This window comes from Thalassophryne amazonica, chromosome 4, assembly GCF_902500255.1.
Source record: "Thalassophryne amazonica chromosome 4, fThaAma1.1, whole genome shotgun sequence".
Classification (NCBI taxonomy): domain Eukaryota; kingdom Metazoa; phylum Chordata; class Actinopteri; order Batrachoidiformes; family Batrachoididae; genus Thalassophryne; species Thalassophryne amazonica.
This window is the reverse complement of record NC_047106.1, coordinates 96773847-96795343: the sequence shown is the minus strand read 5'-3', so window position 1 is coordinate 96795343 and position 21497 is coordinate 96773847. Positions and strand designations below refer to the sequence as shown.

Genomic DNA, 21497 nt, shown 5'->3' with positions numbered 1-21497 from the left:
ATCCGATAATGAAAACATTAGCTTTGATAATTAGTGGTTAGCGGATTAGGACAACTGTGCAAACCACTGACATCAACCCATGTCGATGTTTGGTCCAAGGCTTTGCTTTAGTTATATTAAATTGTTTAGGTTCTTGTTATCATATACACATTATTATTATTATTATTATTATCATTATTATCATTATTATTATTATTTTAGTTTTACTTCTAATTTGTCATTTGATTTTTAAATGGACCACAATTGAAAATAAGTGTTTTTATTTTCTTGTGTCATCCATGTATTTTTAATGTATTTACACTTATATTGTGTACTTACTGTTGAACTTACTGAATAAATCACACATTCACACTTTTAATATATAGATAATTTACAGACACCTGCTGGATTGCGTGTTAGTCCAGAATGTAAAAATCAGTGTCCATTGTTCAGTATTGTTAAGCAATATATGTAGCTTCTCTAAAAATATTAGTCCTATCAATGTTCGGTTTTGGCGCTGTTCATCCTTGGCCCAAACGGCAAATGTCAGCTCTCCCCAGTTTGTGCATGATTAAAATTGGACGCACACACAGCTGTTTGTCTTTCCTGTATTCTGCTGTACACAGGTGCTTTTAATTTGACAAACAAAGACGGTGGTGGAAGACATTTTGATGGCGACAGCAACATGACACTTATCCAGTGGTGGGCACAGTTCCGCTAATCCGCTGATTATCAAAGATAATGTTTTCATTATCGGATTAGTTTTTCAGATAACTTTGAAAACCATAAACCCTCATTGGACCAATTATCTTCCGATAAGTTTTGGTCTGATAATTTTTAGGCCGCTAACATTTTTTTCAGACATAGTTTTTTTATAGTAGATGCGCAGTTCTGTCCTCTACAAACAGAGAAGAACTGGTTCCAGAATAAACTGCTCTATCCTCTGCAGGCAAAGGAGAACTGGTCATAGAAAAGAAAAAAAAAAACCTCATTTCTTTTGATCCCTTACTAATGCGCTGGCAAAAGCACCCACAAGTCATCCAGAGGCATAGAGTTTTAACTTATGGTTCGAATTTTAACCACACAGACAAGTTATTTAAATTAACGTCACGTCTGAAGTTTTATGAAAGTAAAAATATCAGATATATGTTTTAGTTTTAAAGTAATGCACTAATTTTGAAGGTTTAGTGTGGACATGATGTGTGCACAGTGCATTATGGGTAAAAGTTCACGACAGGAGAAATGCATTTGAGATGCTCTGATCAGGCTCCACACAGACAACAGCATTAAACTCTTTGTATATTGTGCCTAAAACTCTCGTGAATATATTCTCTGTGTTTATAGATATTGTTATTGTGTTTGTTTTATGTAAAAATGCCAGAAGAAGCCCAGATTGCTTTTCAAAAAGCCAAATTGTGATTCAGGCAGTGTGATATAACCGGCGTCAAAATGCATAGAACACTCCCATCTACTGGTGACCGGTTATAGCACAGTGTTTTCGACCCGCAGGATTTTAAAATTATCTGTAGGTTTCCAAAACCTGAGACTCCACACGTGGAGATAAAAACAATCATAGATCTGACAGGTTTAGTTGTACAGTGTGTGGTGTCAGCCACATGGTAAAAACAACACACACAAACAGATTTCACACACAAACATTCCCAGGTCAACCACCTCACTTTCTGATTGGCTCCATGTCACATTAGCTCCTCACGTCCTTCTTAACACACCACACATGGCAGGAATATCTGATAAGATTATATTTAGCATCATTACGATTGTCGGGGCATCCTTAAGATTGTCAGAAGGGGAAGATCGGGTCCTATATCGGCCTAATTATCTTGCCATGTGAACCAGGCTTGATGTTATGACACCTCACGGAGCGACTGATTGATATGTTATGACACTGCACCGAGCCGCTAACCGATCGGATGTTATAACACCTCACGGAGCGACTGATTGATCTGTTATGACACCGCACGAGCCGCTAACCGATCAGATGTTATGACGCCTCACGGAGCGACTGATTGATCTCTTATGACACCGCACCGAGCCGCTAACCGATTGGATGTTATGACGCCTCATGGAGCAACTGATTGATGCATTTGACATCGCACTGAACATGTTTTCACTATTATTTGATTTCTTTGTGCGACTGACATCATTATTCAAGCATTCAAAAGGCTATTCCTATCACCACACAATTCCAACACACGAGAAAGATTTTTGACAGTTCTTGATATTGAAAGAAACCTCGTCTCCCTAACCGGATAGAGTTGTGATGTCATCACGCGTGTGCTTAGGCACTGTCTAGTGGGATCTTGACAGAGGTGTCAAGTAACGAAGTATTTGTACTTCGTTACTGTACTTAAGTACACTTTTTTAGGTATCTATACTTTACTCCATTACTTATTTTTCTGCCTACTTCTGACTTCTACTCATTACATTTTCACACAAGTATCTGTACTTTCTATTCCTTACATTTTTAAAACAAACAGCCTCGTTACTCTTGGCTTCAGTTTAATGTTTATATATATACATATATAATATATATTTCACGTCATGTGCGCCTGTAATCAACTTTTCTGCAACACGGCTTTGCTTTGAACCGTGAACCAATCGAAGCAGTGGTTCGCAGATTGAAGCAGTGCTTCGACCTATTGCTTTGTTTATTCTTTCTTTCTTTCGCTTAATTTTCCCCCGCTAAAACCCTTAAGAGCATACTTCTGTGAGTATTATTTACCTTTTCTATGTTAAACCGACCTGTTATGGTCTTCTGAAACAGTTGATAGATATATTTTTAACTTAAAAACGGGAACGACGCTGAAGCGTTAGCATGTCTTTGGCATTTTCAATGTTAAACTTAGCATTAAGCAATTGCAGCTCTCATCACGTTCTGGTGCATTTGTTTTCAAATTGTAATATTTCTTAAATTTATTTTTGTTTATATATTAATAATCTAATGATTATTATATACAATTTTAGAGAAAGAGGCAAAAAGAACCTGAATAGAAACACAAAAGAAAATATAAAAGCAACTAACAATGAACTACATAAATAAATACATACATACTTAATAAAGTGTTTCCTGTGAACACCTAGTGACTCTTACACCTCCACTTCATCCCTGGCTTATTTAATGACAGTTTGTTTTGGTCAAACCATATTTTCAGTTTAATTTCTTCAGTGATTTCCTCCAGAACTATCTGCCAAACTAGAAAACTGCTGCATCCTAGTAAGAGCAGAATACTACTCGAATGAATTTGAATAAGGAAAGTTGTGTTTTTTTTGTTTTTTTTCTTCACTAAATGGATGCTGCACTCACTGCAGTTTATTGTCTGGAATAATCCCAGATAGCATTTCAGAGCTTCTAGAATTGAAACATTTTCGTGCAGGTGGTGTTGGGGGGTAATTTTGGGTTTTGGGTCTTGGGCCACATGCAGAACAAATCAGTTTTTAAATTAAGCTTTCAATTCATATAGAGGCATCTACCTTTTTTGTTTTTTTTAAAGGTTACTTTATACTTTTATACTTTAAGTAGGTTTTGGAGCACATACTTTTTCACTTTTACTTGAGTAAAGAGGTCAAGTTGATACTTCAACTTTTACCAGTGTTTTTAAACTGCAGTATCTATACTTCTACTTAAGTAACAAATGTGTGTACTTTTGACACCACTGGATCTTGAAAATTTCTTTTTTTTTATACAAATAAAAAAAATGATATATTTTACAAAAGCACATTTATTTGTAAACACCAACATGTTACATTGATTCACTTCTGTTGGTTTTTACATGGAATGAATGAATCAACCAATCCGTATGAGCGGAGGCTTAGTTACCCGTAATGCCCTCTGGGCATCTGTGTGTTAATGTTCAAATCTTCAGAATTAGTGCATTATTTTAAAATTAACAGATATGTGTTATATATCACTTTGTACGTTTTAAGAGTTTACATTAATGTAGTTACTCTATCCGGAATAATTTTATTTTTAAAGCAAAATCATAACTCAAACCTGCTTTCCATTTCAAGACCTCTGCCTCATCGCGGGACCACTGTATCCTGTCAGGGCAAATGATGCTTCCCTACAGCAGGGGGCAGAGTGCACAAAGACAAGTGCTGGCTCATTGGCTGTTGGGTTTGTGATCACCATTGGTTCTGTCAGAAGCTTTGGCCGTGTTTAAACTCAAAATCGGCTTCTTAGTAGCTGAGAACGTATGGGAGGCAAAATTTAAAGTTATCAGTTATCTGTAGCTTCGGATAAGTTTTTAGGCAGTTTTCGGTTTAGCGTTAAAAAAGATAACTTTTCAGTTAGCTGATTACCAGTTATCGAAGCTAACTTTTTGGTTAGCTCTGCCCACCACTGCACTTATGTAAATAATGATACCAGTTGAAGTACAAAACACAATAAATCAGTCACACTAACAACACTGATAAACTAACACTGATAAACAAAACCCCAAAACCCTCAAACCTCCCATGGTGCATTGTAACACCACATCCATTGTTCATTAGTTAGATAAAATTGCTAATTTGTCCAAAAATATTAGTCCAATGAAGTTTCTGTTTTCTCAGCATTTATCCTTGACCCAAAATACATAAGCATACCAAACGGCAATTGTCAGTTCTCATGGGTTTTTGCAAGATTCAAGCAATACACATGCACCCACACACAGAGAGACCACTTGGCTATTATAATTAGGGAATAACCCTGTTGTGTCTGAGGACGTTGCTGATTAGACAGTCGCAAATCAAGCTTTAAATGTTGTGTGGGCTGCCAGAAGAGGAGGTACTGCTGGCCCACCACCAGAAGGCGCCCTGCCTGAAGTGCGGGCTTCAGGCACGAGAGGGGGCACTGCCACCTCAGGAACAAGCCATGGTGACAGCTGTCACCCATCATCCGTGACAGCTGTCACTAATCAACACATCTGGTATAAAAGCAGGAAGACACCTCCACCAAACTCCCGAGATATCATCTTCATCTGGAGGTAATACTCTCAGCCCCTTTTGTGAGATTGATAAATCTATTATTGTGAGTGTTTGCAGGAGAACCGGTCGTTTTTGAGGAGGCTGTGCAAGACGGCGCTCCTTTTCAGCTGAGACCGCTGCAACGCGCTGAGTGAGAGGTGGAGGTGGCATTCCCACCATTGTTACTGGGTGTTCACACACCCACCCTTTGACTGTCTTTTGCTTTCTGCCAGCGGTACCAGATCCGACACGCCGGGAAGGTGGCCACCTGGGGACTCCGGGACTTGGCGGCTCCAGTATTCCTCGGGTTCAGGTGGCGGTGGAAATCGTGTGGTTCCGGTTCGTTTCCAGACGGGCGTCTCCTATCGTCGAGCCTGCCCACACGACACCTTTATTAATTGACTGTTGCACATTCTGATTCTGCTGTGTTTGGTTGTGACATTCACACCAGTAAAGTGTTATAATTTGACTCCTTCCATTGTCCGTTCATTTACGCCCCCTGTTGTGGGTCCGTGTCACTACACTTTCCCAACATTAAAAGGAGTTTTACCAACGTAAAACGGATATTTGCGACCGGATATTTGCGGCGTCGAAAATATTGTGTATGCCCAAAATATTTCAAGGTACTCACCATATTACGGTGTATAGCAACGTGTTTCAACATGCTCTGAACTTATGCAAAACCAGTGGTAGTCACAGTTCAGCTAATCTGCTAACCGCTAATTAGCAAAACTAACTTTTTCATTAGCAGGTTAGCTTTTCAGCTAACTTTGAAAACCATCAGCAGACCAGTTAGCTTCTGCTAAATTTAGTTCCGCTAACATTCAGTCCACTAACATTTTTTGTTGGTAAAGTGCCTAAAGTTTAATGGCCAAAAACATTTGTAAACCCTAAATCATATGTTAGATTCTGTCTGTTGTTTGTCTGCAACAGTCAGGCTGGTGTGAGGAGCTCAGCCCTCCCCCTTGTGACCACTTGCCTTCACTGCGCCTTCACTGCACATGCGTGATTCCAGAGCGTCAGCAGCAATTCACAGATTATCGCCTTGTTTATGCTTAAAACTGCACTCCAGTCATCATCTATCTCAGCGACAGATTATTGAAGCTTTTGTACAACAATCATTTCCACATAAATTCAGCATTCTTTCAGAATAAAAGATGGGGGAAGTGATCAGAGCGCGAAAACAGCACCGGTGTTCTGTCGAGATGAGCTCCCGTAGCGTAAATCGACAGTTAGTGTATCTGCTTTAAAGACAGCGTGTACATGCAAATCTTTACTTCTTTAAGGTGAAAAAACACTTACTGATGTATTTTTATGTAAAGACAAAACTTATGTGGGTTTTCTTCCATGGGGAAGCTCAGCACGACAGATGAGGTGTACATTTTACCAGTCACGTTGAACACAACATGGGTGAACCGTTCCTGTGTTGATAAATATAATACAGAGATAAAACTGTGACTGTTAATACTGCGATTCACTGCTTTTTATAAATATGATGACTGTTTGGGATTTATGATTTTTTAAATTTATTTTTTGTGCATTTGTTTTGTGTTTGTGAATGCAGCTCCATTAACTAACTGTGACTTCTGATACTGCAATTTACTGCTTTTGATAGAGATGATGACAGTGTTTGGGGTTTTATTTTTTTATTTTTCGTGTGTTCGTTTTGTGTTTGTGATCACCTTTGAATTTACCCAGCAGCCTCTGTGGTGCTGTTTATTGGTTAACTTTTCATTTAGCTGTGCCCACCACTGTACAAAACCTATCCATTGTTAATGTCTACCTTAGAAACAGTATGCTATATACTTTTGATTCCAACACTATAACCCATGTTAATACTTTGTTAGATTCCTGGTAAGGTTATGTGAGGTTAGTTTTCACAAGAACAATGACAGTCAGCATGTCTGTGCGGGGTCACTGCATTCTCTGCACAAGGATCACTGTGTTCCTGCTGAAATCTTTTTTATCTGCACAGAAAATACATCTTGTACCTGTTAGCATCGTTACTTATCTTGCTATCAGTTGAAAGGCATAACAACAGGCGTAGTGGTCGTCAACCCAAGGTCTTGTTTTTATGTCCTTCCACTTCTAGTTAGCACATGGCCTAACATAACCCTTTTTATCATGTGCTGTGCACATGGTATGGGTGCACTGCTCCCCTATCGCTGTGAGCCAATAGAAATCATTGCGAGAACAGGGTCCACCCATTGTACGGTGCAGACTTCCCACTTTCTATAAAACGTTACTGTACCATTGTTCAAGGTTCCTCTTGGAGTTCTTGCGGGAGCTATGTTCATTAGGGACCCAGATCTGTCTTATTTCACCTGAAATCTAATAAACTGTATCTTTTGTTCTCACAGAGTTTTTTACTTTTCAGGACGGAACTAAAGATCCAAGGTTTTACACCAAAACTTATTAGACATGAGCGTTTTTAATACAGTTGGCATATGCTGGGTAAATCTTCAAGGTGTGACAGGGGTTTCATATTTAGGATCCCCAAGATCCGTTAGGCTAAACACCTCCATATTGCTTTGTATTACAAGGAACATGACTAAATGTGTATCCAGGTTGGCAGGCTTTACTTAAAGAGAGGACATTAGGTTTCACCTAGGTTTCACATGAGCCAATTATGTCTGAGCGGCATTCTAGAATTAGCTCATTAATCAGCTGTTTTTGAGCAGCAAAATCATTTTTTTGATTTTGAGGGCAGTGACCTTATATGAATGAAACCTAGACTAAATGTTGTGTGTTGGGGGGGGGGTTGGCTGGGCATTTTGGTGTTCTTTTCTTTTCTTTGCTCTCCAGGTGGTATGCAAACTGATTTATTGTCTGTGGAGAAGGTGCTGGCAGAAGAGTCCTTCACCCTCATCAACGTGATGTGCAGCACCTGTGGATGGTGCTCACGTGCAACCTTAAAGACTTTCAGCTGAAGCAGATAATGAGATGGCGTTCTGCATTTAAGTCATGTGTGATTCAAGCAGAATTGCCGAGAACTCGACCTTGTGATGTTCGTTTGTGAGACGCTGAGGACCGCGCCTGGGTTTGACACATCGTGCCTGTGAAGGAGGACGGGTGAGGGACATATGCTGTCAGCACACATCAGAGGTGATTGATTGTCTGAATAATTGTTAACAGTAATTTGGCATTTTGTTACGCAGTATATGTGAATATTGATGAGAGTTGTGCAGCTCGCTTCTCACTGCCGTGGCGTGCGGAGTGATGATCCTCCACCTGTTGTGAGAAGCTGCTCATTTACATAAAGCTTAAATTCAGACCTGAATGTGTTGCTGATAGTGTGTGCCTTTGAAGGATATTGGTCGTAGCTGCTGACTTACCTCACCTTTTCTATCCTTCACAGAGTCGGTTTGTCGTGTCCACCTGGGGGGTGTTTGGCGGTGAACGTGAGTCCAGAAGCGCCGGGCTTCGATCCCTTTAGGCGCTGGAGAGCGCGCCGTCCTTCACTCCGCCAGACAGACGCACTTTTATGTTGTACACAATTATTGCACGAAAGGGGAATAAATGTTTTGTTTTTGGAACCGCTTTCTGGTATTTAGTGCTGGGTTCAGTCAGACGCAGGTCCGCTCCTCAACCCGCGTCGACACATAACACTAAACCTAGGCTAAGTACCTTACTAGAGTTGGCAATTTGACCAGCTTAATTTGTGGGTTGTTCTGTCCTAATGTATGTAAGATGTCTCAGATTAGGTTTTGTTTATGATGTTTCACACAAGATGAAGTTAGTAAATGCAGAATTTTTGAATACAGAAATCAGCTGGTGGGGCAAACCCAATTAAAGTGTTATCTGAAATAGTAAGGGGCACTAAAATTACAAAATATGATCTCCTTGTTTTCATGTTTCCAGTTTCCCACCAAAATTGTTGATTTTGACAACAGAAAGATAATCAAGGGCCTCACACAGTTACATACAACATACAACCCCAGTTCCAGTGAAGTTGGAATGTTGTGTAAATGTAATTAAAACAGAATAGAATGATTTGCAAATCCTCTTCAACCTATATTCAATTGAATACACCACAAAGAGGACACTAATTGTGAGTGTCATGATTATGTATAAAAGGAGCATCCCCAAAAGGCTCAGCCATTCACAAGATGGGGCGAGGCTCACCACCTTGTGAACAACTGCGTGACAAAATAGTCCAACAGTTTACGAACAACGTTTTTCAATGTTCAATTGCAAGAAATTTAGAGATTCCATTGTCAACAGTGCATAATATAATCAGAAGATCAGAGAATCTGGAGAACTTTGTACACATAAAGCCCCTTTCACATTGGCGTATTCATAGAGCTGCGTATTGCAGCGTTGTTTCATTTAAATACGCCCGACATGCGCGTGTACTCAGCCCTTTTTCAGTGTTGGTTTCATACTTGCAGCTGCGTGTGTTCCCTTTTTAATGTGTGCACACAGTCGTGTGTACCATGCCGCTATTAACCAGTTCAGTGCTATTTCTGCCTCTGTGGAAGTGCGCTCTGTTCTCTACTGCAGCTGTGGTGCCGGCTAAAAACAGTCATTTAACATTATTATTATTATTATTATTTATTTATTTATTATTATTATTATTATTATTATTTTTGTCTTTGTAGATCATTTTCATTGTGTACAGATGCTGCAGAGTCTGGCTGTGGTAAAGGCTCCCTTGAACAAAACGCTGTGACTCGTTAAACTTTTAAACCTCCGGTTGTTCCAGTCAGGTCCGCTGGTTTGATCAGACCTGATAGATCAGGCGTCTCATGATCGCACCGACATGCAGCGACGTGCGCTTTTATTTTAAAGAGTCACAGCTCTTTTCAGCTTTGATCAGACCTGATCGATCAGGGCGTTTGATGAGCGCATTTACATGCAGCGAGTGCGCTTTTATTTTAAAGTCACGGGTTCGATCAGACAGAGAGAGAGAGAGAGGGAGGGGGAGAGACAGAGACAGAGTGAGAGTGAGGGAGAGCGCGCGCAAGAGAGAGAGTGAGCGACCGACCTGCTGTTTCTGTTGTGTTTCTGGATTTCTGAGTTGAGGTTCGATTCCCTGTTCTGAACACACAGGTGCTGTGGGCTGTGTGATCATGTTCTCATGTTCTCCAGTTGACGCACTCAGTTTTTGGTTGTGTACAGGAGCGCAGTGTTGCACAGCCTTACAGCAGTAACACTGTGCTGCGCAGACCTGCTTCAAACTGTGTCCAGCACTCTACGCCGAAGAAATTAAACACGTTTAATGTCTTCCGTCCTACGCTCAACATACTGCTGTGCAGGGAGGTAAAAACTCGGCGTAGAGCTGCTAAAAGTGGGCGTAGAGAGTTGCTCAACTCAGCGTAGACGATATGCTGCAATGAGCAGCTCTACGAATATGCCAGTGTGAAAGGGGCTTAAGCAGCAAGGCTGAAAACCAACATTGAATGCTTGTGACCTTCGATCCCTCAGGCGGCATTGCATTAAAAGCCAGTGGTGGGCACAGATAACCAAAAATTAACTTCAATAACAGATAATCAGATAACTGAACCGTTATCTTGATAAAGATCAAATGATAAACCACCCAAAAATGTAGTGATGTTAAGCTCGAGTCAGGCTGCTCGACACAGCATCGAGCTTGTGAACCAGAAGTGTCGGTGAGCAGCGTTTCGAGCACGCCCCATCACGTGACCACTGCGAGCGTGGCCTCGTTACGTCACAACCACGTGTCAAGCTTCGCGGGAAAGTCAAATAATCTGGGCGTGTCAATACGACCCCGCCAAGTATTTAAATGAGATCTGAATCGCGGCACAAACTGTGGGGTTTGTGAGAGGAGGAGACTGCTAGCGACAGTGTTATTGCCAATTACTACATGACAGGGACAGCATTAGTTTATATTTAGGTCTAGTTTAGAGTTCATTTAGTATAGTTAACTACATACACATAGGACCTAACATAGACAGACACACACCACACACAACAGGCATCTATTCATATACAACATTTATCCACACAGTACATGAACACAGGTACAGGTTAGACTATATATTCATAGGTAGATCAGAGACTGAGCTGAGTGACTGAAGAGCTGTGATTTTGGCGAGCGGGTCTTCTCCAAAGCTGGAGAGGTGGTGAGGCAGAAGAGGAGCCGATTAAAGCCCAGCACTGTTAAAATGATTCTTTTTTTGAATAAAAATTGTTGATAGTTGCACAATCACCGTCTCCTATCCCCTCTATTCTAATTTACAAATTACAGTATCATAAGCACAAGTTGGCAGAAGCACATGCCTTTCTCACTTTTCCCGTCGCATTCCATCCAAATATTGTTTGAGGACTGATGAATCTACATATAGTCTACAATAAAGGCTTTCATAACCAGTATGTGTGCATCTGTAAGGACTATTTATTACATTAAGAAAGACACAATAATGAAGATGACATTTTTTATTAGTATTTTTCAAGGACAAACCATATCAGTCATGAATTACTACATTTGTCACAGCACTCGCTCAGGGTAATTCTCAAAGCAATCCAGCAGATGTCACCCTTCAAACTGTATCAAACGCCTCGAAGCAGTGTGTCGATTTTCAGCCAGTTGTGTTGAAGTGGCTCATTGGTTCATGAGGCCTCGAAATTGCCATCACTACAAAAATGTATCGGAAGTTACAGAAAACCGATAAATTCCAATATTGTCTCTGGTACATTTGCAACTACTAATAAATTGAATTTGAGTTTTAACACCACGATCGCTTCTGGTAGCATCAAATGCTGTAACAGACCCAAACAATGAGCCTGCACTTCTGTCTTTGAACATCTTGCCCCCTGCTGGAAGCTCTTGTTTACTACATGGCTTCCACCACAGACGCAAGCTGAGAGCAACCACAAAACACAGGTTTCTACCAATCATAACGCTCCCGTCAGGCGGAGGTCATGGAAAATAAAGCTATGCTGACTTATGGTTTTGATTTATAAATAACATTAATAGAACTAATAGAATAACTCCATTAATGTCAATTCTGTCATTTGTACAAAGTTAAAATATAACATATATCTTTTAATGTTGAATAATGCACTAATTCTGAGGTTTTGTAACAAACACAGACAGATCGCAAAGGATTCTGGGTAAAATGTGCCTCTGCTAAACACTGATTGGTTCAGTCATTCATTATGTAAACCAACATGTTAATGTGACGTGTCGTGTGTTGGTGTTTACAGATAAATGTGCTTTTGTAAAATATTCCATTTTTTTATTTGTAAAAACAGGCATTTTTACGGAGCCCTGGAAGTGTCATCGCAAAATGTTTTGCATGTGGAGAGAATTTTATGATGTTTTATCTTATCATCTCTATGACCTATTTCTCACACAATATTGTCATGTGCTCTCATGACTTTGATGATGTTTTATGATGTTGTGCGCATGTTTTATTATATTGTAAAACGTGCACTCAATATTGTCTTGACACATAAATGTTGCTATTTGCCCTATTGACGTTTCAAATCCCGCAAAACCTCGGAGAGGTCGCCTCGCTGCAAGATCTCAGTAACACTGAGAACTGCATTGATATGCTCTGATGACGCTGCACTTTAACCACTGCACACAGACAACACCATTAACATCGCAACATAAAACTATTTTTATATTGTGCCTAAAACTCTTGTGAATATATTCTCTGGGTTTCTAGACGTTATTGTGTTTATTTTATGTAAACATGCGAGAATCACAGGCTGTCTCTCCGTTATTTTCAATGGGAGCTGCTGTGAGCTACAATCGCTTCCTGTTCATGTCATTCTGGAGGAAAGTGAAGTTTGCTATTTAACGTCTTATTGTTTTTTACAACACTGTTTGTCCTTTTTGTTCGAGACTAATATATATAATATGTCTGAAATTCGGTTTGTGTTTATTAAATTCCCCACAGATTAAACATAACAGCCACGGATTATTTGTTATAATTGTTTTAGCAAGTTTTCAGGGTATCATGCATGCAGTCTCTTATTAATGTGACGAAAAGCATAAAAAATACATTTTTGTAGTATAATATTCATTTACAACTGTCATCGTGTTGATTCTCTGTATCTTGTTGACTGCAGCGACTCTCTGGCATGCAAGGGATTATGGGATACATCAATAGGGCGAATGAACACTACTGGCCAGTAGATGGCAGTAGAGACCTTGAAAACTTGCCAAAACAAAATTCCAGATAATCCATGTCTGCTACATTTAAGATGCGTGGAATTTAATAAAAGCAGACACAGTAACAACGTCTATAAACCCAGAGAATATATTCATGAGAGTTTTAGGCACTAGAGTTTAATGCTGTTGTCCGTAGAGCCTTATCAGAGTGTTTCAAATGCATTTCTCATGTCGTGAACGTACTATTAACCTATCCTACCCATAATGCACTGCTGGGCACAGCATATATCCACACTAAAACCTTAAAAATTAGCGCATTACTTTAAAACTAAAACATATATCTGATATTTTCACTTTATAAAATTTCAGACATGACATTAATTTAAATAACTTGTCCAACATTAGTTTGGTTAAAAGTTGAACCATAAGTTAAAAATGTATGCCTCTGGATGACTTGGGTGATATTGCCCGCCCGCGTATTAGTATGGGGTTAAGAGAAATTAGTTTTTTTTTTTTTCTCTCTCTCTGGGACCAGTTCTCCTTTGCTTGCAGAGGATAGAGCGATTTCTTCTTAAAGCAGGTCTTCTCTGTTTTGCAGAGTGTAGAACTACACATCAGCTATGAAACATTTAAATCAAATCAATTTTATTTATATAGCGCCAAATCACAACAACAGTTGCCCCAAGGCACTTATATTGTAAGGCAAAGCCAAACAATAATTACAGAAAAACCCCAACGGTCAAAACGACCCCCTATGAGCAAGCACTTGGCGACAGTGGGAAGGAAAAACTCCCTTTTAACAGGAAGAAACCTCCAGCTGAACCAGGCTCAGGGAGGGGCAGTCTTCTGCTGGGACTGGTTGGGGCTGAGGGGACAGAATCAGGAAAAAGACATGCTGTGGAAGGGAGCAGAGATCAATCACTAATGATTAAATGCAGGTGGTGCATACAGAGCAAAAAGAGAAAGAAACACTCAGTGCATCATGGGAACCCCCCAGCAGTCTAAGTCTATACCACCATAACTAAGGGATGTTTCAGGGTCACCTGATCCAGCCCTAACTATAAGCTTTAGCAAAAAGGAAAGTTTTAAGCCTAATCTTAAAAGTAGAGAGGATGTCTGTCTCCCTGATCCGAATTGGGAGCTGGTTCCACAGGAGAGGAGCCTAAAACCTGAAGGCTATGCCCCCATTCTACTCTTAAAAACCCTAGGAACTACAAGTAAGCCTGCAGTCTGAGAGCGAAGTGCTCTGTTGGGGTGATATGGTACTAAGAGGTCCCTAAGATAAGATGGGACCAGATTATTCAAAACCTTATAAGAAAGAAGAAGAATTTTAAATTCTATTCTAGAATTAACAGGAAGCCAATGAAGAGAGGCCAATATGGGTGAAATATGCTCTCTCCTTCTAGTCCCCGTCAGTACTCTAGCTGCAGCATTTTGAATTAACTGAAGGCTTTTCAGGGAACTTTTAGGACAACCTGATAATAATGAATTACAATAGTCCAGCCTAGAGGAAATAAATGCATGAATTAGTTTTTTCAGCATCACTCTGAGACAAGACCTTTCTAATTTTAGAGATATTGCGCAAATGTAAAAAAGCAGTCCTACATATTTCCTTAATATGCACATTGAAGGACATATCCTGATCAAAAATGACTCGAAGATTTCTCACAGTATTACTAGAGGTCAGGGTAATGCAATCCAGAGTAAGGATCTGGTGAGACACCATGTTTCTAAGATTTGTGGGACCAAGTACAATAACTTCAGTTTTATCTGAATTTAAAAGCAGGAAATTAGAGGTCATCCATGTCTTTATGTCTGTAAGACATTCCTGCAGTTTAACTAATTGGTGTGTGTCCTCTGGCTTCATGGATAGATAAAGCTGGGTATCATCTGCGTAACAATGAAAATTTAAGCAATGCTTTCTAATAATACTGCCTAAGGGAAGCATGTATAAAGTGAATAAAATTGGTCCTAGCACAGAACCTTGTGGAACTCCATAACTAACCTTAGTCTGTGGCCTGTAATTAGCTAAGATAGCTGGATCAAGTGATGGCTTTTTAAGTAATGGTTTAATTACTGCCACCTTAAAAGCCTGTGGTACATAGCCAACTATACTCAACAAAAATATAAACGCAACACTTTTGGTTTTGCTCCCATTTTGTATGAGATTAACTCAACGATCTAAAACTTTTTCCACATACACAATATCACCCATTTCCCTCAAATACTGTTCACAAACCAGTCTAAATCTGTGATAGTGAGCACTTCTCCTTTGCTGAGATAATCCATCCACCTCACAGGTGTGCCATACCAAGATGCTGATTAGACACCATGATTAGTGCACAGGTGTGCCTCAGACTGTCCACAATAAAAGGCCACTCTGAAAGGTGCAGTTTTGTTTTATTGGGGGGGGGATACCAGTCAGTATCTGGTGTGACCACCATTTGCCTCATGCAGTGCAACACATCTCCTTCGCATCATCCGTGAAGAGAACACCTCTCCAATGTGCCAAACGGCAGCGAATGTGAGCATTTGCCCACTCAAATCGGTTACGACGACGAACTGGAGTCAGGTGGAGACCCCGATGAGGACGACGAGCATGCAGATGAGCTTCCCTGAGACAGTTTCTGACAGTTTGTGCAGAAATTCTTTGGTTATGCAAACCGATTGTTCCAGCAGCTGTCCGAGTGGCTGGTCTCAGATGATCTTGGAGGTGAACATGCTGGATGTGGAGGTCCTGGGCTGGTGTGGTTACACGTGGTCTGCGGTTGTGAGGCTGGTTGGATGTACTGCCAAATTCTCTGAAACACCTTGGAGACGGCTTATGGTAGAGAAATGAACATTCAATACACGAGCAACAGTTCTGGTTGACATTCCTGCTGTCAGCATGCCAATTGCACGCTCCTTCAAATCTTGCGATATCTGTGGCATTGTGCTGTGTGATAAAACTGCACCTTTCAGAGTGGCCTTTTATTGTGGGCAGTCTAAGGCACACCTGTGCACTAATCATGGTGTCTAATCAGCATATTGGTATGGCACACCTGTGAGGTGGGATGGATTATCTCAACAAAGGAGAAGTGCTCACTATCACAGATTTAGACTGGTTTGTGAACAATATTTGAGAGAAATGGTAATATTGTATATGTGGAAAAAGTTTTAGATCTTTGAGTTCATCTCATACAAAATGGGAGCAAAACCAAAAGTGTTGCGTTTATATTTTTGTTGAGTGTAATAAAGATAGATTGATCATATTTAAGATCAAAGCATTAATTAATGGTAGGGCTTCCTTGGGCAGCCTGGTAGGAATGGGGTCTAATAGATAGGTTGATGGTTTAGAGGAAGTGACTAATGAAAATAACTCAGACAGAACAATCGGAGAGAAAGAGTCTAACCAAATACCAGCATTACTGAAAGCAGCCAAAGATAACGATATGTCTTTGGGATGGTTATGAGTAATTTTTTTCTCTAATATTTAAAATTTTATTAGTAAAGAAATTCATGAAGTCATTATTAGTTAAAGTTAAAGGAATACTCGGCTCAGTAGAGCTCTGACTCTTTGTCAGCCTGGCTACAGTGCTGAAAAGAAACCTGGGGTTGTTCTTATTTTCTTCAATTAGTGATGAGTAGTAAGATGTCCTAGCTTTACGGGGGGCTTTTTTATAGAGCAACAGACTCTTTCCAGGCTAAGTGAAGATCTAAATTAGTGAGACGCCATTTCCTCTCCAACTTACGGGTTATCTGCTTTAAGCTGCGAGTTTGTGAGTTATACCACGGAGTCAGGCCCTTCTGATTTAAGGCTCTCTTTTTCAGAGGAGCTACAGCATCCAAAGTTGTGCTCAGTGAGGATATAAAACTATTGACGAGATAATCTATCTCACTCACAGAGTTTAGGTAGCTACTCTGCACTGTGTTGGTATATGGCATTGGAGAACATAACAAAGAAGGAATCATATCCTTAAACCTAGTTACAGCGCTTTCCGAAAGACTTCTACTGTTATAAAACTTATTCCCCACTGCTGGGTAGTCCATTAAAGTAAATGTAAATGTTAAGAAATGATCAGACAGAAGGGGGTTTTCAGGTCTTCAATTTCCATACCATAAGTCAAAACAAGATCTAAAGTATGATTAAAGTGGTGGGTGGACTCATTTACATTTTGAGCAAAGCCAGTTGAGTCTAATAATAGAATAAATGTAGTGTTGAGGCTGTCATTCTCAGCATCTATGTGGATGTTAAAATCACCCACTATAATTATCTTATCTGAGCTAAGCACTAAGTCAGACAAAAGGTCTGAAAATTCACAGAGAAACTCACAGTAACAACCAGGTGGACAATAGATATCAAATAAAATTGGTTATTGGGACTCCCAATTTGGATGGACAAGACTAAGGGTCAAGCTTTCAAATGAATTAAAGCTCTGTCTGGGTTTTTGATTAATTAATAAGCTGGAGTGGAAGATTGCTGCTAATCCTTCCACTCGGCCCGTGCTAGGAGCATTCTGACAGTTAGTGTGACTCGTTGGTGTTTGACTCATTTAAACTAACATATTCATCCTGCTGTAACCAGGTTTCTGTAAGGCAGAATAAATGAATATGTTGATCAGTTATTATATCATTTACTAACAGGGACTTAGAAGAGAGAGACCTAATGTTTAATAAACCACATTTAACTGTTTTAGTCTGTGGTGCAGTTGAAGGTGCTATATTTTTTCTTTTTTAATTTTTATGCTTAAATAGATTTTTACTGGTTGTTGGTGTTCTGGGAGCAGGCACCGTGTCTACGGGGATGGGGTATTGGGGTATTTAACAGGTAGGTGCTCAACTGATTTTAAGTTTTATAAATATTTGTAGCTGTTCAGCTTTATTTACCACATTATCGGTGTAAAAATTATTGGACAAAAAATTTATCACAAGATAATTAGTCCGATAATGGTTTTTAAAGTTATCTAAAAAGATAATCCGATAATGAAAGCATTATCTTCGATAATTATCGGTTATCGGATTATCGTAACTGCCCACCACTGTTAAAAACCTACATCATTGTGTAAAGGATCTTACCGCTGGGCTCAGGAACACTTTAGAAAACCATTGTCAGTTAACACAGTTCATCACTACATCTACAACTTTCTACACATAAGCGGCAAGGCCGAAAACCAACATTGAATGCCCGTGAACTTCGATCCCTCAAGCGGCACTGCATTAAAAACCTACATCATTGTATAAAGGATCTTACCGCGTGGGCTCGGGAACACCAGAAAACCATTGCCAGTTAACACAGTTCGTCGCTACATCTACAAGTGCACGTTTAAAACTCTGCTATGCAAAGCGAAACATCCACAAATGCTGCTGCCTTCTCTGGGCCCGAGCTCATTTGAAATGGACAGATGCAAAGTGGAAAAGTGTGCTGTGGGCTGATGAGTCCACATTTCAGATTGTTTTTGGAAATCATGGACGTCGTGTCCTCCGGACAAAAGAGTGAAAAGACCATCCAGATTGTTACCAACGCACAGTTCAAAAACCAGCATCTGTGATGGTATGGGGGTGTGTTAGTGCCCATGGCATGGGCAACTTACACATCTGTGATGGCACCATCAATGCTGAAAGGTACATCCAGGTTTTGGAGCAATGCATGCTGCCATCCAAGCAACGTCTTTTTCAGGGACGTCCCTGCTTATTTCAGCAAGACAATGCCGAGCCACATTCTGCATGTGTTACAACAGCGTGGCTTCGTAGTAAAAGATTGCGGGTACTGGACTGGCCTGCCTGCAGTCCAGACCTGTTGCCCATTGAAAATGTGTGGTGCATTATGACGCACAAAATACGACAACGAAGACCCCGGACGGTTGAACAACTGAAGTCGTACATCAAGCAAGAATGGGAAAGAATTCCACCTACAAAACTTCAACATTTAGTGTCCTCAGTTCCCAAACACTTATTGAGTGTTGTTAGAAGGAAAGGTGATGTAACACAGTGGTAAACATACCACTGTCCCAGCTTTTTTGAAACGTATTGCAGGCATCAATTTCAAAATGAGCAAATATTTGCACAAAAACAATAAAGTTTGTCAGTTTGAACATTCAATATCATGTGTTTGTGGTTTATTCAATTGAATATAGGTTGAAGAGGATTTGCAAATCATTGTATTCTGTTTTTATTTACATTTCTCACAACGTCTCAACTTCATTGGAAGTGGGGTTGTATTGGAGTAATGACAGAATTGACACGTTGTGACGTTACGGGTAAACCGAAAAGGTACTCCTTTTATAGGGAGGGTCAAATCCTTTGCAGGATTTGGCTACTTGACGCTCTATATGTTACAGTTGGACTGTCCCTGTGTGCAGTCCTGTGATGACAATGACCAGCCTGTTTAGCTGCCTCTCTTGCACCACCACCATTCTCTGCTGTTTAAACTCATGTAAACCACAAGGTAGCATTTACATGTGGTTAACACACCCACTTGTACACACCCACTTGTGTATATATACACACACACACTTATGCGCACACACACACACACACATACGTATGCGCACGTGCAGAAACAAGGTCACACACATACACTCTTAGACATCTTCAGCGAGTGCAGTTTCTGTCTTGAGTTGTCAGCCGTTTATTTTCATCCTCGCAGGCACTTTTTTGGCTCCCTCCTCCCCCTCTCCTCCTCGTAGTCCTTTTTAAAAGTGCACATCTGCCAGTGGTTTGTGAATCAGCCAGCTAAATTTACCACCTTGCGGGCAACTGTTGTTTTTTTTAATTCCTGGTTGCGTTGCATGTAAATTTGGCTTGTTGGTGGGGGTAGAGGAGGAAGATTTGTAAAGCTGTAAAAATAACCCCACCTTTCACCCGGTGTTGGAAAAGGCCCTTTCATTCATTCAGAGAGCAAGCCGGAGGGGATATATTTGTCTATCCAGGTGAAAAAATGAGCTCCAAATAGTGCATTCACACATTTTAAACAGTAAAAACTGCTTTCTCTGACCCCACTTGCACTTTGCAGACATACTGTATACTGCTTCCTTTCTTTAAGAAGGATAAAAAATGCTTACTAACTTAAAAACATTTACTAACTTTATGAGTATATCCAGCTATACTGTTTGTATTTTTTTTTTTTACACAGGGTCTTTTCTTGTCCACCTTTCTCATTTTGCAGGTGAGGAATGTGATAAATGACGCAGTGGATGTGCTGGAATTCAAAGATCGTGTCATCAAGGCCTCACTGGCTTATGGTCACCTCGTGGTCATCACCTCATTGCAGTGTTACGTCTACAAGTCAGTTATTCACACCAACATTCTCTCTTTTCATCCCTGAATAAATTTAATCATCTGATTATGTCATAATTATAAGCTTTCCATGTGTTGCATTTTGACATACTTAGTATTATCTGTTTCATTTATATTTATTGACCAAAGCCCCTTGTAGAGCAGGTTGTTCAGTGGATAAGGAGCTAGTCTGCCAATATTTACATCTGGTTTCTAATCCTGCACATGCTACCTGTCTGTGTCCTTGGAGAAGATACTTCATCCACATTGTCTCACTCCACCCGACTGTAAATGGTACTGGCCTTGACTGGGGAATTAACCTGCGTCGGACTGCTGTCCTTTCCAGGCAGAGTCATAGACTGTCATCTGCTTGATGCTACAGAATCTTGAGATAAGCAACGGCAACGGGCCTATATAGGACTTACTTCTTCTTCTTACCAAATCTCAGTATTTGTATCATTCCTAGCAGCTGGAAAAACACACCCCTCCCCCTCCACAATGCATGTGCACCATATACTGTATATATACTGGAACAACACTGCATGACATCGCCAATAGGTTTTCTATAGAGACCCGGAAGAGCCGATATGAAGTGCAAAATCTGCTGCTCTGGGTGTTGACATGTTGGCAGTGCTTACTCTCCCAATGACTGACAGCCTTGTACTTGGGCAGTGTAGGACCTGGGCAGGACAAATAAAGCCCAAACACACCCCTATCTCCAATTCCATACCAGCTAAGCTAATAGGCTAACCTTGGTTCATGGGTGTTTAGTAAGTAAGTATGTCCCTTCAGCTCGCTTGTTTGCACTCGGGTCGCCACAGCAAATCTGAGATGGATCTGCATATTGATTTAGTGCGTTTTACACGGGATATCATTCCTGATGCAACTCCACGTTACATGGAGAAATGTGGCAGGGGTGGAGTTTGAACTGGGAACCCTCTGCACTGAAACCAAGTGCACTAATCACTTGGCCACCACCCCTGTCAGAGAATTAACTACAAAACACGGCATATTATTATCGATATTTGTAATGAAATGCTGAAAATGACAGACACTGCTCAACTGTGCCGGTGTCCATTCTAGTGGCATTTATAGATCTATGCTCAAAGACACGGCACAGTGTTGAAAATGCTTAAAGCTACTATCTGCCACCATTTCACTGTTACATACTGAATGAACAACAAACCTGATATAGTAATGCCATTCTATTTCA

General features: G+C 40.3%; 1 protein-coding gene across 1 annotated transcript in view; it reads left to right on the top strand.

The window, feature by feature from the left end:
* The window catches only part of ift80 (intraflagellar transport 80 homolog (Chlamydomonas)), a 353657-nt gene that overhangs the window by 254711 nt on the left and 77449 nt on the right, over positions 1-21497 (top strand). Inside the window, exon 10 of the mRNA XM_034168293.1 lies at positions 20175-20293. Coding sequence (XP_034024184.1) covers positions 20175-20293 — 119 coding nt within the window. The remainder of the gene's footprint in view (positions 1-20174; positions 20294-21497) is intronic.